The sequence below is a fragment of the Artibeus jamaicensis genome, unplaced genomic scaffold, assembly GCF_021234435.1.
Source record: "Artibeus jamaicensis isolate MK-2021 breed Jamaican fruit bat unplaced genomic scaffold, CSHL_Jam_final scaffold_614, whole genome shotgun sequence".
Classification (NCBI taxonomy): domain Eukaryota; kingdom Metazoa; phylum Chordata; class Mammalia; order Chiroptera; family Phyllostomidae; genus Artibeus; species Artibeus jamaicensis.
Genome location: NW_026522050.1, coordinates 166562 through 183037, shown reverse-complemented (window position 1 = coordinate 183037; position 16476 = coordinate 166562). Strand labels below are relative to the sequence as shown.

General features: G+C 57.7%; 1 protein-coding gene across 8 annotated transcripts in view; it reads right to left on the bottom strand.

Annotated features, from left to right (window-relative positions):
* Positions 1–16201, bottom strand: part of SPTBN2 (spectrin beta, non-erythrocytic 2) — a 34352-nt gene extending 18151 nt beyond the window's left edge. Inside the window, exons 1-9 of one of the 8 annotated variants that reach the window (XM_037135252.2) lie at positions 16184–16201; positions 9818–9996; positions 4917–5068; positions 4323–4496; positions 3492–3583; positions 3256–3336; positions 2840–2955; positions 1023–1135; positions 692–879 (exon numbers count right to left, since the gene is read on the bottom strand). In XM_037135252.2, the coding sequence (XP_036991147.2) occupies positions 692–879; positions 1023–1135; positions 2840–2955; positions 3256–3336; positions 3492–3583; positions 4323–4496; positions 4917–5068; positions 9818–9974 (1073 nt within the window). In that variant the 5' untranslated portion in view covers positions 9975–9996; positions 16184–16201. Of the gene's footprint in view, positions 1–691; positions 880–1022; positions 1136–2839; positions 2956–3255; positions 3337–3491; positions 3584–4322; positions 4497–4916; positions 5069–7451; positions 7922–9817; positions 9997–10456; positions 10708–14584; positions 14707–15121; positions 15500–15595; positions 15718–16183 lie in introns of those variants that run through there. The other 7 variants (XM_037135255.2, XM_037135250.2, XM_037135247.2 and 4 more) reach the window with 7 other exon arrangements.
* Positions 16202–16476: the final 275 nt, after the last annotated feature.

Here is a 16476-nt window from a genome sequence, read left to right as displayed (position 1 = left end):
ATAAACTGCTTCCTCACTTATTTGTCATGAACATTTTTTCACGTCAATAAACACACTTCTTCTACGTTACTGTCGATGGCTGACCTGTGTGACTCATTTCTCATTAACGAACGTCACAGTGGTGAGCATCCTTGAAGCTACCTCTTTGCTCAATGCCCAGAAGAGGACCTTCTGGATCAAATCGCTCCCTGGAATGGGTAGAAATAGATGTTTTCTGGACTGATACTGGTTTTGGAGCTGAAACATACTAACTCCAAAAGAGCTCAATAATAGAAAAGCAGATGTTTTAGCATATATTGCATAGAATTGCTGAACGGCGATTCTACACTTGAAAACAGCTAACTGCTAAGATGCGTGAGTGGTGAGAACCTCTGCAACGTGTAAGTGACCAGCCATGCTCCTGTGCTGCCTGTCGGTCTGTGGGCTGGGACCCTGACCGGTACCTGAGTGGGCTGCATAACTGCACACCTTGGCAATCATTTCCATGGCATGATTTTTTTCTAAACAGACAGTCATTCCAAGAAGTTATTTGGGAACTGCTTCTGGTGCTTTGAGCCAGGGAAACGAGTCTCCGTTACATTTACGCACAGCCAACTTCCCCTCCCAAGAGGCCGCCCTGGTTTAGGCTTCCTCGCGGGTGAGCACAGCTCCGGCGGGCCTGCCGCAGCAGGGCGTGGCCCGGGGCACCTACTTGGGTGGCTTCTCCACAGTGCGGTAGGAATTGAAGGACTGCAGCTGGTTCTGGACCCCATTCAGGGAGTTGGCCAGCTGCCGGTCATTCAGGGTCACGATCGTTTGCTCGATCCACTGTAGCAGCTCTGAGGCCAGAGACTCATACTTCTCCACCAGGCGCTCCGCCTCCATGGCGTGGTCCAGCACCTGCAAGACAGTGGCGTGGGGTGCTGCTCCTGGGTCCCCTGGCTCAGGCCTGCAGCTGCACCCTGAGCTTGCTTGAGGGAAGTCAGACCCTGAGGCCAGGCCTCCTCTGGCCTTTACGCCTCCTGCCCAGGGGTGGACAGTACCTTCCCAATCCTTTTGCCTTCCACGGCCAGGGCCTTCATCTTGGAGAAATAGTGATAGTAAGTAGCCACATAGGTAATGATTGACTTCTCGTCTGGTTGGTCCACATTCACATCTGAGAAAGAAGTGCACTGGGGTCAGGCAGAGATTCGAAACCCGCCTCCCAGAAGGACAGCTGTGCCCCGAACCTCCAACCCAACCCCACGCCCCTCCGTCCTCCAGGCGGACATCTTTCCAGCTCCCTTCAGAGCAAAATTACAAACAAACCAGATGGACTAAAAGGGCATGAAAAGTGAACTTCCCCCCGCTCCTAGAAACAAGCACAGCTAGGCTTTTATCAGTCATCCCAAATCTAGCTGTTTGGAGCACTCAAGACAGGGAAAGAAACGGCATCCGTTTGGGGTGGGTCGTGGACTCGGGCCGGAAAGCTGTGTAAGAGGTCAGAAGGGTCAGGGGTGGGAAGACAGAAAGCGGGAACGAAGCCCCCTGAAGTGGGTGCTCAGGGGAAGAGCCTGCCCAGCCCGGCAGCAGGGTCAGAGGCCAGTTCCCACGGCCATCTTCGGGCATGGTCCGGGATACTTCTGACCGCAACCCCAAAGTTCAGCTGTGGGCCCCTGGAGGTGCAGGTCCTTCCGGCTGAATCAGCTCCCTCCACAAGGACCGAGGCTGCTATGACTTGAAATCCCTGGGTTCTCTTAGTTAGGCCACGTCGTATCCTTCCAAAAGGGGAGACTACTGGGCTGGAAGCCCTCCTGGCCACCTCTGAAACCCACGGGCAGGTGGGCGGGGGCCACTGCAGCCAACTCAGGAAGCTACAGGATGCTTAGCTCGACTTACCTGTGCTTTATGCCAGCTATGCTTCTCAAATACCCTGCGAGGAACCTTGTGCCTGGCCCACTCCCACCAGCAGGTAGCTGACGTTTGTCATTCTGGACTAAGAGGGCACAGGACATGGGGCTACGAGGCCTGGTGGAAAGCAGGCAGAAAATCACCAAGACCCAGATGGGCCCGGGACCTTTAGAGGGAGTGCTGTCGGCAGGGACCCCGCTGAGCACGACCCTCTTTCCCATCCCCTGGCAGCACCAAGCCCACCCTCTGCCCTCCAAACAGGGGGCTGAGCGGACAGGGTCTGAAAACCTGCTGCCTGAATTTGGGTCTCAGCTCCGCCAGCTAAGTCTGACCTTGGGGAAGTCACTTAAACCTTCACAGGCCCCCGGCTTCTCTTCCTTTACCTGAGGATAACAATGATTCTGACTTCAAAGCGTGTGTTGTGAGGATTAAATCAATTAAAGCATGTCAAGTACAAGGCCAGGTACTAAGTAAGAGCCCAGTGGCTGTTACTGGTCCACCAGCGTTAAGATCAGAACCACAGGGGCCCACACGCAGGGTGGGCTGACCATAAGTCCAGTGCCTGGTGAGCCCTCCAGGCCAGGTAGCTTAACTCCGGAGTGAGAAGGAGACCAACGGAGACCATGGAGATCAATCTTCTCATTCTGAAGATGAAGAGACCGAGCCACACAGAGGCCAAGCGGCTGGCTCGGAGTCACAGAGCTGCCCCTCCCTCAGTGGTGGGGCTGGGACAGAACCTCCTCCCAGGGCTTTCTGCCACAGGGCTGGCCTTCTTCCTACAGCTTCTAATGTTTTGAAGGCGAGATATAATTTTTACACCAAAGGATTCGCCCTTTTAGAGTGCACTCTTCAGTGGTGGCACGTAGCCCACTCACACACCGCTATCTAATTCCAGAACCTTTTCATCGCTCCCCAAAGGAGCCCCCTCGGTCTCCGCCCCCGGGCCTGGTGCGTATGCGGCCCTGCCCACCTTCAGGATCCAGCAGCTTCGTCAGGCCCAGCTCCTTCTCGGCCAGATTGAAAGCGTTCTGCAGATTGTAGTGCGCGTTACACTTCCTCAGGGACTCGAAATCCAGCAGGTCCGGCCTGGGGCGGAGGAAGAGAGAGGCATCGAAACCACCTGAGACCCCAACGGGAAAAGCAAACCCAGTCCGTTCTTTATCCTAAGTCACCAAGCCCAGGGAGCCCAGAACCAGGCACCCAGACCCACCCTCACTGCCCCGCACAAGCCTCTTTCCAACACCGTGCCCACACCCTGGCTCTTCTCCCAGCGTCCACTGCTCAGAACCGCTGTGGGGCTCGTCTCACGGCTCCGTCCACGCGTGCGCATGCGCCGGGGTCATCACCCCCCAGCCCCACCCCAGCGGCTAGGAGGCCGCTTCTCACCGGTGTTTGTGCACGATGGCGTTGAAGGCCAGTCCATCTCGCCAGCTGGTGGTGAAGTTGTGCACGTTGACATTGGGATACCTGCCAACAGCGGCCGGGAGAAACGGTGAGTCGGTCCAAGCCCTGGTCGGAGACTCCGGACGGACTCCCAGCTGGCGGTTCCTGGAGCCCGCCCTCCTTGACTGTCCAGCCTCAGGGCGTCCACCCCTCTGCGCCCACGCCCCGGGCAGCCTCACCCAGCGGTCTTCATCTGGCACCACAGCAGCAGCGCGTCCTTGGCGGACTTCTTCTCCTTGTTGTCTTCTGTTTCCACACTGATGTCCTGGATCTGAGGGGGAAGGGAGGAAGGCAGGCCTGGACTCCCTGGGCGGGGGCCGCTGGAGTCACGGGAGATGCTCGGAGGTGCACCGCAGGAAGCTGCTCTTTAGACCCCCGTTAGAGGGGGCAGGGGCAGAGCCTGGGGACCCTTCCTCCTGGGCTAGTGACCACAAAACATCCGGTCAAAGGCATCTGAGGCAGCGGAGTGGGGGAGAAGTCAGGACAGTAGAAGTCCCGTGAAGGGAAAGAGCGGGGAACTTCAGGGGGGCAAGTGAACGTCTTCTAAGAGCTGGGTATCAAAGGTGAAGTGGGCAGAGCTCTGCTTGGGGCTGGAGGGGGCGGAGGGGGCTGCGTCCGTGGAGACAGTGGTGCTGGTGGTGTTAGGACACTGGACTGGTGACGCTCAGAGCATGAGGAGTGGTTGGCTGCTCTTTGTGGGGAGGCGAGTGGAGTTGGAGGCAGAAGAATGGGCCAGTGACCAGACCCCGAATGTAGTTATAAAACCTTCAGCGGCGAAGAACCAGTTTGTAAAACTTCCCGTCCTTTGTGGCCTCCCGTGTGGCCCTATTGCACCTGATCAGGACACAGGCCAGGACACAGGGAACTTGTCACACTGGTCCTTCCCTGTTGAAGGGGAGAGTCCCCTGACTGCTACGCTAGGTTCTGCACTGCTCACACCACGGATGGGCGGTGACCGCTCACTGCGCAGCGCTGGGCTGCAGGGCCCAGTGACCGCTGTGCTGGGGTACCTGGAATCGAAGGATGATGGTCCAGACCAGCCCGAGGGTCAGACGGTGGTTTCCGTCCACAATGTCATGGGAGCCCATGTTTTCCAAGTGCACTTTCTGCTCCTTCAGGAACTGCAGGGCCTTGTCCACATTCTCCAGGCAGTGGATCCGCATGCGGCCCTTGGTGGGCTTTGGCTGGTGAGGGTCAGGGGACACAGAGGCGCGGGACCGTGGGCCTCCTGTTTCTCCCCTACTGCCTTCCCGGTGCCCTGCTTCACACCGCTGCCCCTTGGTCTCCCTCGGGAATGTGGGGACTGCCCCAGGCCTGGGCCCAAGTTCATGGGGCCAAAGCTGAGGTTGCCAATGAGGCTTGGGCCAGATTAACATTCCCAAGGGAATTAACTGCACCCCAAGTGGGTGGGAAAAGAAAGGTTTTCAATGGGGCCAGTGTTCCCGTCTCCGTGCAGCAAGGCTCCTGTCTAATCCATGCAGCAAAGCCTCCGAGTGAAGCCATCCTCTGAGTGGACGCAGCCACTGCCTTTGGCTCCGAGGTGTCACTCTTTGGTGACATTCTTGAGGCTTGAAGGCTCCCTCCCACCTGGGGCCACAGCTCACCAGTGTCTCTCCCGAGAGCACCTCGAGGAGCCTCAGGAGGTTCCGTCCGTCCCGGAGGTCGCTGTACAGGTCTCCCACCCGGCATGTCACCCGGGCCAGGTGTGAGTTCACCCACTTGGTGAAGGTTTTCTTCTGCACGGCTTCCCGCTCATCTGTGGTGGCAACATGGGGTCAATTCTGTCCTTCAAGTACAGCTGCTTCTAATCACCCATTGGTGGGGCTGTGGGGTGTGTGTGTGTGTGGGTGGGGTGCCTGAGAGTCCAGAAGTGAATTCTGGAGACAGGGAGGGGGAAGAAAGATGGCTGAGAGGAAAATAACTTGAAAAGCAGGGAAATAAAGAAATTGGACCTGGCTGGTATAGCTCAGTGGATTGAGCGCAGGCCTGTGAACCAGACAATCGCGGTTCGATTCCCAGTCAGGGCACATACTGGGGTTGCAGGCCGGTTCCCTGCAGGCCAATTCCCAGCAGGGGTCGCACGAAAGGCAACCATACATTGATGTTTCTCTCCCTCTCTCCTTCCCTTCCCCTCTAAAGATAAATAAAATCTTTAAAAAAAAAGAAATTGGAATGAGCTCACAAGTAAAGAACAACACGGAGAACTTTGACAGGAAGGGATGAAAGAAATTGGAAGCAGTGGGACATGGAGGGAGGGGCTGGAACCTGGGATCGGGGTGCTGCTTCACCACAGCAGTGGGGTTGTTACTCCATCTACCAGAGCCTCCCTTTCCTCATCTGTAAAGTGGGCAGAACACTTTCTACTTCACGGGCTCGCTCTGTGGTGATTAAACGGGACAGGCGTGGCAGGCACTCAAAGGCACTGAGACAAGTTTCTGTTCCATGGGTGTGATCTGACCCCAGGAAAAGCTGCTCAGGCCCGGCAGTCAGTGTGGCTGTTCTCTTCGGGTGGTGAACAGCTAGGAGGGTGTGGACTTAAATGACAGTAGCGGCTCTTCGAAGTGGCCATTAGAAGGATGTGACATTACAGACTCTGCCCAGCTGCCTGAACCAGCTTGCTCTCCTAGGATAATTTAGAGAGGAGACTGGCTTTTCTGGGGCTGGTTCGTCCAATGAGCTGCAAGAAACGCAGTCCTAGGGTACCACCGTGCAAAGCCGGTGAGAGAAAGAAGGTTTCGAAGTTGGGAACAGGGAAAAGAGCGAGCCCAAGACGTGGGAGGTGTGTGGGGAGGGCGGGGTGGGAAGCCAGGCACAGTCAGGTGCCAATCATCTCAAAAAATATGAGGAAATGCCATGTTGCCTGGTTCCCGTGACAGGCCGCTGCTGAGGGGATGCTCTTAGGTGGCACAGAAAAAGAAAAATTAAAAATGTCACCAATGACAAAGTGAGGGAAGAGGCCCAGGCCCCTGGATGCTGCTTTGGTCACTAAGATTCCTGCCGGTTCTTCCTGGGGGAGCCCAGTGCAAGGACCCAGTTCAAGTGGCCAGGACCTGAAGAGTCGCTTTGGTTTCCCTTTCAGCCCAGCATCTCAGAAACCTAGAAGACTCATCCCTAATCTCACATTCCTACGCACCTCACCCGTAAAGCATAGCGACACACCCATGTCTAGTCCTGCCTTCCTACCTCCAGCCCCTGTACTTGGGCCAACCTTGGGGTCCTAACAGCTGCACAGCACTGCCCTGTGCTCTGTAGCATCTGTGGAGCCAAGGGTGCCTTTGGGGCTCCTGTCAGGGACTGCAGACCAAGCCAGGGATTTTCTGGACCACCCGCCATTTCTGGGTCCATGGGGACTGTCCTGGTGCCAGGCACACTGGGGCGAGGCCATGTTGGCAGACGGGCAGAATAAAAGGGGGAGACATGGGAACAGTGGCAGCTGGGAGAAAAGTGTGCAAAGCCGAGCGCCAGAGACAAGGTGTAACTTCCTAAGGTGCCCACGATGTGCACAGACAACCCCCACCACAAAACACAGTGGGCTGCAGAAGCACACTCAAACCTCGGTGCCAGAGGGACACACGCCCGCTGGGACGCTTACTGGGCCTGTCTGCGCCGAGTCCCTTTGACACACTCCCCGGTCCCACGCGCATTGCCTCCTCACGCACAATGAGACACCCACTCAGAAACCAGGGCAACACTAACAGTCCTGGGTCCCTTGGCCTCCAGGCTCACCCCGCTCCCTCCTTCCACAAATAACCCAGCAGGCCTTCCTCTTCAAGCCCACTGAAAGTGGACGTGCTGGGGAGACAGTGCCGAGGGCCCCCCTGTTTGCCTTTTCTCGGCCTCGCCTGCGGCCTCCACTGCCCACGGCATGTGCGGGACTCCCAGGCTGCGCCACACCCAGGAGGCCTGGTGGTCACAGCCACTGGCACTCTCACAGTCCCTTCCAGTGAGTGGGTTTCAGCCTGTCCCCATGCTGTCAGCATCCACGTACTTTCTGGCCACTTGTAATTATTCCCCTGGCACAGTGTCTCCCAGCGCACACGCCTGAGTCACAGCCAACGTTCCATCCCGAGCTCTTCACTCCGGCTCCTCTCCCACGCCTGGGTCCCCTCTCTGCGCTCCCCTCTGTCCGAGCAGCTCACCTTGAAGCTGTTTGAAGCGTCCTTCCAGCACGCTGGCGTACTGAGCAGGGTTGATGAAGGCAGCTGGTGAGAGCAGGAGCCCCCCAGGGTTCTGAGACCCTTCCACAGCCTCGTAGTAAAACTCATCAGCCCCGTTCAGGTCCGGCCCCTGCACCCTGCCCACTCCGTTCCCATTCATGGTGCCTGCTGTCTCCTACGCGGCCTGGGGCCCAGAGTCCATGCCCTGTCTGCAAGGGGCACGGTAGCCGGTTCTGCCTCCCCTGGAGCCTGGGATCCCGAGAGGATGGCGTCCTGGGTGGTGGCTCGAAGATGGTAAAAGTTCAAGAAGTTGGAAAAAGAAGTTACAGGAGGTCCGGGCAGCTGAACTCCCAGACGAGTGGCAGGGCACACCTTACCGCGGTGAGACGAGACAGGGGCAGCTCCAGACAAACAGGTTGGACAGTGCCGGGGGAGGGGTGGGGGCGGAGCTCGCCGGCTGGGGCGGGGCCAGGCCCTGCGCGGGCGGGGAAGGGAGCCGAGAGCCTCCCAGAGACCTGTCTGTCAGGCTCGGAGCTGCCTGAGCGTGGAGCAAAGCCAAGAGAGAGTTCCCCCAAAGTCCTACTTCCAGAAGGTTTTCAGGTGTGCCAAGGATGGCCCCCCTCTGCGTGACCCTGGGAGGTACCCCGTAAGGACATGGGCTTTGATTCCCACGCAGCTCAGAGAGCAGAGAAAGAGAAATTGCTTATGTCTCCCTCTGTGAAATCAGTGTTGGTATCCTTCCTACTGGTTTGTCAGCGTCACCTTCGGTTCTGCTCCTACCCACACGCTGGGCCCACCAGGCCCCCAGCCAGGCCATCCCAGACCCCCAGTAAACCCACTGCTGGGCGACCTACCAGATTCCCTCCTTGCCCCTCTCTGGGCTTCTGCTATGGCCCCTTATAGCCTACCCTTGCCTCTCTCCCACCTTCATTCATTCAGCAGCCATCTGGCACCTGCTAGTGCGGGGTGCAGTGCGAGGCAAAGCCCGCACAGAAGGGCCTCTCCGGAGAGCCCAGCTCAGCAGTGGACACAAACACCTGGCGCCAGCATGGGGCACACACGTCACAGCAGCCGTGGGGGTCACCTGTCGTGACAGTTCTGGAGGCTACATGCATCCAAAGTCAGGGCACCAGGGGAGCGTTCCCCCAGAGCAGTGACAGTCTCTGTAACCCATGTCTCCGTCTTCTCCCATCTGTAGAAACACTGCCAGGAGCATTACACAAGCTGGCCTGGAGAGCCAACCAGAAGGACAGAGATGCCCAGGAGAAAAGGATAAGGGGTCCCCAGACACGGGGGGCCCAGACTGCTGCTGGGCTGGCTGGGAAGGGTTCCCCGGAGAGCTCAAAAACCCTGCTTTCCGGGCCACATATCTGAAGATTCTAACTTGAGCGTCCGGGGCTTGGGAGCCTGTCGTTACATAATTGGTCCTGGGTGATTCTGTAAAAAGTGTCGCCAGGTTTGGGAACCACCCCCTGCAGTGTCTCCCTTCTGGCAGGAGGCCACCCCACCCACCCCTTCAGGCAGCACGGCCTCTCAGAAGGGAGCAGATGGGACCCTTCCACTGCACAGCACTAGGAGGCCAGCGGGTCGGTGGGAAAGACAAGGGCAGGATGGGGTAGGGTGGTCCGATGGGGTGGGTGGCCTTGGGGTGTGTGGGTGACTCAGCCCCACGAAGGCCAGACCAGCCACTGGTGGTGTCAGGTGGCAGCTGCACTCTTGTTGCCATGACAACGCCACCCGGGAAACCGGGGACGCAGGGAGGCCCGTCCGACGGGTTTGTTTGTGCTTGGAGGAGTTGAAGGGGAAAGCCCAGGCCGTAGGGGAGGGCAGGGGCCAGGCAGAAAGCAAACTCGGGAAACCAGGGGAGGGCAGAAGGCACCTGCTTCAGGGAACAGGTAGGTGAAATAATGGGAGGAGCAGGCGGCAGGTGGAAGGAGCAGGTGGGGAGGGAGCGGAGCGGATAATGGCCTGAGAGGGAGAACAGGTGTGAGAGATGACGGTGGAAGTCAACGAGACACTAGGGGGTGAAAGGCGAAGGAGAGGTGGGTGGAACTGAACTGCAAGACAAAGTACAAAAGAATTAAGGACATGACTCGGGGTCAGAGGCCAGGGAGCAGCTGAGTGCCGAGGGGAACACGGTGGGAGTGACTTCTCTACACCAGGGGGAAGGAAACTGGGGACATTCTGGATTGCAAGAAGTTTGTTCTTGAGGCTGAAGTTGGGGACCAGGGGCTTGAGAGGGTGATCTGATGCTTAGAAAGAAAGATGGTCTTCCCACGACAAGCTTCTCGTGACAAGCTCTGTCCCCGGCGTCCTCAGCATCTCCTGGGGCCCTCCCCTGATCTCACCTGCCAGGGCCTTAATGCGAGATCGCTCAAAGAGGCGGGCTGAGCTGCTGTCATTGTCCCAGTCTGAGTCGGGCAGATCCCAGCGATTATTGATGTCGCTGTACTGGCCCTGGATCTCCAAACTGTCGAAGTCTGTGGGTGACAGGGTGCTGCTCATGGTGGTGGCTGGCCTGCTGCTCCTGCAAGGGGAAACGTGGCTGGTGAGGGGCATCTTGGGGCCACTGAGCCCACCACCCACCGTGTCCTTCTTTCCTCCTGCCCTAGATCTGCTCACTCTCCTGATGGCCGTGTACTTGGTTTTCTGTTCATGGCAATCGGCCCCCCAGCGGGAGGCGAGCTCGCTCACGGGGAGGCCGAGGGACAGGAAGCACTGGAGTGAGGCAGGAGGGCAACAGTGTCTCAGAGCGAAGCAGTGGGAAGGACTCCAGAGCCACAGGCTAGAGAGGGACAGTGGGCAGAGCCGGGGCTGAAAGTGGCAATGGCTCTCAGTGAGGTTCAGGACCGCAGTGTGAATAGGGGTGACTCAGGAAGCAGGCGGCAGCAGGGCGGGGGCATGGGGCCCTTTGGCAGCGATGAGTATAAACCAGAGTTCTTTTTAGTCCCAGGTCCTACAGACTCTTCTGAGCCCCTCCTCCGTACCCTGCAGGCAATTTGAAATGAAAGGGCAGCACGACGCACCTGTGGTACACCTGAAAGACAGAGGTGCTGCTAGGTTAGTATGGGCCTGGTCCCCAGGAGTTCACAGGACATAGCAGCGTTCTTTCCTCTTTGCTTCCTTGTGTGTGTGTGTGACAGGGAATGCTTCATAGGTGCTTGATAAACCTCGGCTGTGATACAAGCATCGCCTTATCACCCCGCTCTCATAGATGAGTGAGCTGCACCGTGCGAGTTAAGTCACGGTTCAGGGTCACACAGCTGGCAGGAGCTCAGCTGGGTTTTGAAGTTTCTTCCTGACTTCGGGTGACAAGCTCTTAATCACAACATTTACATGTTCCTCGAATTTCCTGGAGCCCTTCCAAGCTCCCCCGGGGAGAGACCAGCCCCTATGGCTCCCTTCTAGGGTGCAGGCTGGAGAAATCAGGACCAAATATGCTTGCCAGTGCTGCTATGACTCTGTTACGCAAATAAACTCTGTCCTTCTCAAAACTAACCAATGGGCTTCAGATTAGCTGCTGGGGATTAAAAAAAACAAAACACAAAACAAACCTCTACTGTCCAAAGTTCCTGTGTAATTCAGCAGCCATCCAAGGGAATGGAGGGGGCTGGATCTGTAACTTTATTTGAACCCCAAATTCTGCAGTTCTCATTTTCCTAGGACCTTTCAAATACAAAGATATATTTTAATCCTTAGGACCACTTCCTAGGGGCTATGATCTTGGCAGCTCCCGGTTCTGGAGTTCTGGAGTTCTGGAGAGGAGGTACAGAGAGCTTCTAGCGAGGTTTAGAGGAAGGAAGAAGAGATGGGTGGAGAGATGTTGGGTGCGGAGGGAGGTGCACCATGGGTGCACAAGGGCAGAACTTGGCTTCTGTCATTCACTGGTTCCATGAAGCTGAGCCTGACCCACCCACGTGAAGGTCCGGGCTGCCTGCCCCTCCCCTTTCTCCCAAAGAAAAAGCTCGCACCAGGACTTCCCTGGGAGTAGCACCAGTGAGACTGTGAGATGGGGAGGAGCGAGGGGTGGTGGATCCTGGATTTGGACTTTCGGCCCCGTAACAGGGAAGAGAGCTTCATCTCCGCTAGGCCTCCTTTCCCGTTTAAAATCCATCATTTCCCCCAACAGATTCGTTGGATTTGCTCTGTAAATATTTATCTTATAGACATAAACTCTCGGTCAGAGTTGAGTCACCCTGAGCAAAGAGTGCTGTGGGCAAGGTGTGACCTGAGCTTGAGTCATCTACGCCGCCTCGGACGGGGAGGCAGCCCAACCCCCAGGACCACTCCGGTTCCCTTCTTCTCTGCCCCTCCCCCGCAGCCCCGCTCACGCTCAGCTCTGGGATGTAATTTCTAGCACTCACTCTCTCCCCACAAAAACTCCCACATACATGCACCCTGACCTTCTGTCTCCATGACCCCTTTTCCTCTATTTTAAAATTATTTTACTGTTGTTCAATTACAGTTGTCTCCATTCCCCCCCCCCCACTCCCCTTTTCCTTTTTACCTGGAATGCGACCTATTAAGGCCAGCCCTGGAGAGTGTGGCCGGTAAATTGTTTAAAAAGAACTGAGTTTGGATTCCTCTAGGTGGGCCTGCCCTTTCTGTCTCTCTGTAGGCCCCACCCACCATTCCCTTCGGTCTCCTTCCCAGCCACGCCAGGTATTTTTATTACCTCCCTGGCCCTGGAAGGCCCGTGAGGTTCCCGAACGCCACTTTACATCTTTGTTAGAAGTTCGAGAAAGAACAGAAGACCCACAAAGAGCAGAAACTTAAAGAAGTGGATAGTCCGACCCAGTCTCCAAATTTCTGTGTGTCCCTGGCCCCCCGGGGCAGCTAAGACCTAAACATGGACTGCTTTGGCTTCCCTTTGGTGATCCAACGGGGTCCTCCCTCGGGGTCCTACCAGGGTGCGGGCCGAGGCCCAGACCTCCCAGTGAGGTCCAGCTCTTGGAGCCCTCTGTGTGGGAGCCTATCATGTGAAGGAGAAAGGTATGGAGTTGGAACCTACCCTTTTCCCAAATAAACATTTCAGCCACTCAGATGCTCCTTTGGTCAGATCAAGTCTTGATATACGTGCTTTGGGTCCTGAGTTTCTGGAGATGCTGCCATATAGAAAAGGGACCGAGATGCCACTGGTGTCTGGGGATCACGGCTCCCATCAGGCCACCATGCCAGGACTCCAGGGAGCTGAGCCCCACAGACTAGCATGAAACGGTGCTCTCCGGTGGTCTGAGGCCCTGTCTCCCTGTTTCTGAGCTTTAGTTTGCAAGCATTGGGGCTCTGCAGCCCCCTGGCCTTCTGGAGAACACGCTGTGTTCTCTGTGTTCCCTTTGCCATCTCAGCATCCCTACAGTATCCCACTGAGTGTCTCCTGCGTGGATCCTGCCTGACCTGGTTTCTTCCCGTTGAGCATATTGTGCCTCATCTAGGACCCGGTCTCTGTGCTCGCACGACCTTAGTTTAGTCTGCCTTCCCCTCAGCCCACGACCCCGCGTCTCTCTCTGCACTGGAGAACTGTCTGTGGATGCTTCTCCTCCGTGGATTCCTGAACTCTGGAGAGAGGGCGGTACAGCAGCTAATCCAGATTACAGTTCACCAGCACTTTATTCTTAGCCACTGACCTGGAGGCCAGACCCAAGTAGCTTACATTGTTCATGCTAGAATAAAGTCAAGTTCCACCAGCTGCAAGCCGGGGGTCCTGCTCCATCCCAAATGCTTCCAAATGCAGACTGCTCAGCCAGTGCCAGTGCCGCTCCCCCTCCCCCAGTTTAGCTGGCATTCAGAGCTAGAAATTCTACCCCTGGGGCCGGAGCCTGTCTAGTTCCCTATTTCCTCCTCTCACCACATCCTCCTCCTGATTAATTCTTTACCTCCCTCAGAGAGAGTTGATCATTCCCTGCTCTGTGTTCCTGCAGCCCTCCAGCAGGCTGCTATTATTGCACTTATCACATTGTATTACAGTTAGTTGTTTATGTGTCTTTCTGGCGCTCCGCTTTTAACGCATTGAGGACAAGGGCTGTGTTTTCCCCAGCCCGGTACAATAGGGAGTCAATAAAGAGATACTGAATGAATAGGCCATATTTCTTTCTTCTTTTTTTTTTTGCCACTGAATTGTGTCTTTCTCAGAGCTAGAGAAAAGCTGGAGGAAAGGATGCGATGGGAGCAGAGGAGCCTCTCTGCTCCTCAGCTGGGGGGGTGGGGTGCTGTCAGTGTTGAGCTCTACAGTTCAGGACCAGGGGGTCTCAAAGCTGCAGGAATCACAAGTACCTCGGGGGCGGGGTGTGAAAGCAGATCACTGGGCCTGCCCCCAGTTTCTGATTTTGTAGGGCCGGGGGCCTGGCAATCTGCGTTTCTAACCTGTTCCCAGATGTCACTAAAGCAACCGGCCTGGGGACCACACGTTGAGGGTCACGTTGTCCAAAGGTGAGGAGCATTGAGAATGGTTTAGAGGAGCCCTAAGGTCTGAGAAGACACAAAGTTTCAGGGGTAAGTGGACCTGAGGTTAGCTTCCCATGCTTAACCCAGATATAACTTCCCCTCAGAAACCCCAAGACCCACAAAGAGCCAGAAACCTTGGGCGACGAGAGGAAAGTGAGACGGATTGGGCTCTGGCTCTGAGGAGACAGATCGAGCTGACGTCCTGGCACAGGCGAATCACAAATGTGCCGGAGGACGACAGGGCTCCAGGCGCCATAGGGAGGCAGAGCGGAACATGTGACAGTGGGCTGAATAATGGAATAGAAGAAATGGGGACTTCGGTAAAGTAAAAATCTTATTCCACTCAGAGGTGAAGTGGACCAGCACAGAGAGAAAAGGAAAAAGACATGACCAATAAACAATCCCAACCGCCTTCTCTCCAGGCTGTGTACCTGAAGAGGCGAGCACGAGAAGCGCCCCCAAGGGACGGGGCCGAAGAGGGGGCTGCATTTTGGTTTGCTCTCCTTCGGAATCCTCTGCTCAAGGTGGAATTATTCACTCCCTTGCTACCTGCTTCCCCAAGCCTGTAACCCAGGGGACACATCAGTTTCTCTAAGGGACAAATCTAGGATCCACCTTAGCTTTTCCTCCCCTATCCCTTGCTGTTCTGAATATGTCAAGAGGTTGCCCAGTACCTCAAGCTAAGACACATGTTTGGAATTCAACTCTGCCCGCTTCATCCTCAGGGAAAACTGGTTTGTGGGTACCCTGTCTGTGCCTGAACCAGCTGGGCGTCCTAGAGCTGGAACTGTGGCTGCTTGCAGAGGGGAGGGCAGCTGAAAAACAACTCACAGAGACAACATGCAGCAGGTTAGGACAGGGGCGAGCTTGCAGCGCAGACAAGCGTGCAGTGCCACGGGGTTAAGGGGGGAGAGTCGTTCGGAGCCAGAGTGGGTGGTTAAGGCCGACTGTGGTGCTGGAGTCAGAACCACCAGCCAGGAGGCCTTGCCCGGCAGTTCTGTGCAGGGTGGACTCCAAGGCCCCTGGATGTTTCACCCGCAGAGACATCCTCCCCCAGCCTTACACCCAGCCTCCGCATCACCCAAAGGGGCTTCATTCTCGCTCCGCCAATGTTCTAGTCACTACATCCAACTGTGTCCCCCTTTCACACACACTGTGAGGCTGCCTAAAGGAGAGCAAGGAGCAAGCTACCGAAGAGGTGAGGGGCTCACCGGATTGGGTGGGAGCCCCAGCAAGCCCCGGAGAGAAGCCGGCGCTCGCAGACGCCCGGCGGAGACGGCTCGGCGTGTCCGCAGCACCTGGACCGAAGCCGGCCGGTGGCCCAGGAGCCTCAGCAACGCGAACGGCCGGCGCTGTCAGACACGCTCCGAGCCCAGCCGACCCGATCCCCCAGCGCGCGTGTCAGGCCCCCACTCTTCCAGACTCTCCTCTGGGCTCTGGAGAGGCCAGCGTCCCCCAAGCCTTCACCCCCACCTCCCGCACACCGGTATCTGGGCGGCTGGCACATGACTCTCCGTCCTGTCCCCGTGACCGGACGGACGGGAGCGAGAGACAGGAGCCGCATCCTCTCCCGGGCTCTCTAGGTCCGCCCGGACCCCGACCCGGACCCCGCGGTCCGCACGCGGCTGGACAATGCGCGCCGCCCCGCCGGCGGGGACAAAGCCGGCCGGGGCGCCGGCACCTACCTCTGAGCCGAGCGCCGGCCCCGCGGGCGGGAGAAGGGCGGGCGGGGGAGCACCGGCAGTCGCCGCGCCCGCAGCCGGGCCACGAGGGGCGGTTGCGGGCGGCCGCGGGTGGCCGGTGGGCGGCGGGACGCACGGCGGGCGGTGGGCGGGCGCTGTCACGGGGTGCTGGGGGCGCGCGGGGCCGGCGGTGGCAGGGCGCGTGGCGGCGCGCGGGCGCGAGCGGGGGGGACTGCGGCGCCGCGGAAGGAGGACAATAGCCTCCCCCTGCCGCAGGCCGCCGGCTCCCGCGGGAGGCCCGGGACCATCTGGAGCGGGCAGCCCCGCGGGGCTCCGGGCGGGGTCCGGATCACCCCCTCCCCGCCCGGCGCCATGGCAACCGCGGCCCCTCTCGGTTCTCCGCGAAGCTTCCTGGCCCCGGGTCGCTGACCTTCCCCGGGGCAAACGCGGCGGCGGCTCCGAGGCCAGTTTCCAACCCCCTTCCCACCTTCCCTGAGGGTGGCCCCCATAATCCCGCCTTTTGGTTTTCGCCAGCCCTGGTCACCCCCAGCCGGTCTGCCACCCTCACCCCCCACCACCCCCGCCGCTTACCGGGCTGGGTCTCCGCAGCTTGCACACCCCACCTTGGTCCCTACTTCGATTTTCGTCCAAAATCTGTAGCCCCTGGACACGCAATCCTTCCTTTAACGGCACTCACCGCCCAGAAGGCTTCCCAATCTTCAGCCTGCTTCCCTTTTCAAATTCTCCTCTTCGGGCACCTCCAGTTCATCTCCCTTTCGACATTTCTTTCACCCATCCATCCCCTCTGTCTCCCGTCCTCCTTCAGGCAGGTAGGCCGGCTCTCTCCGCCAAAGCATCTCCATGGTCCAAGTGGCGGAGACCCG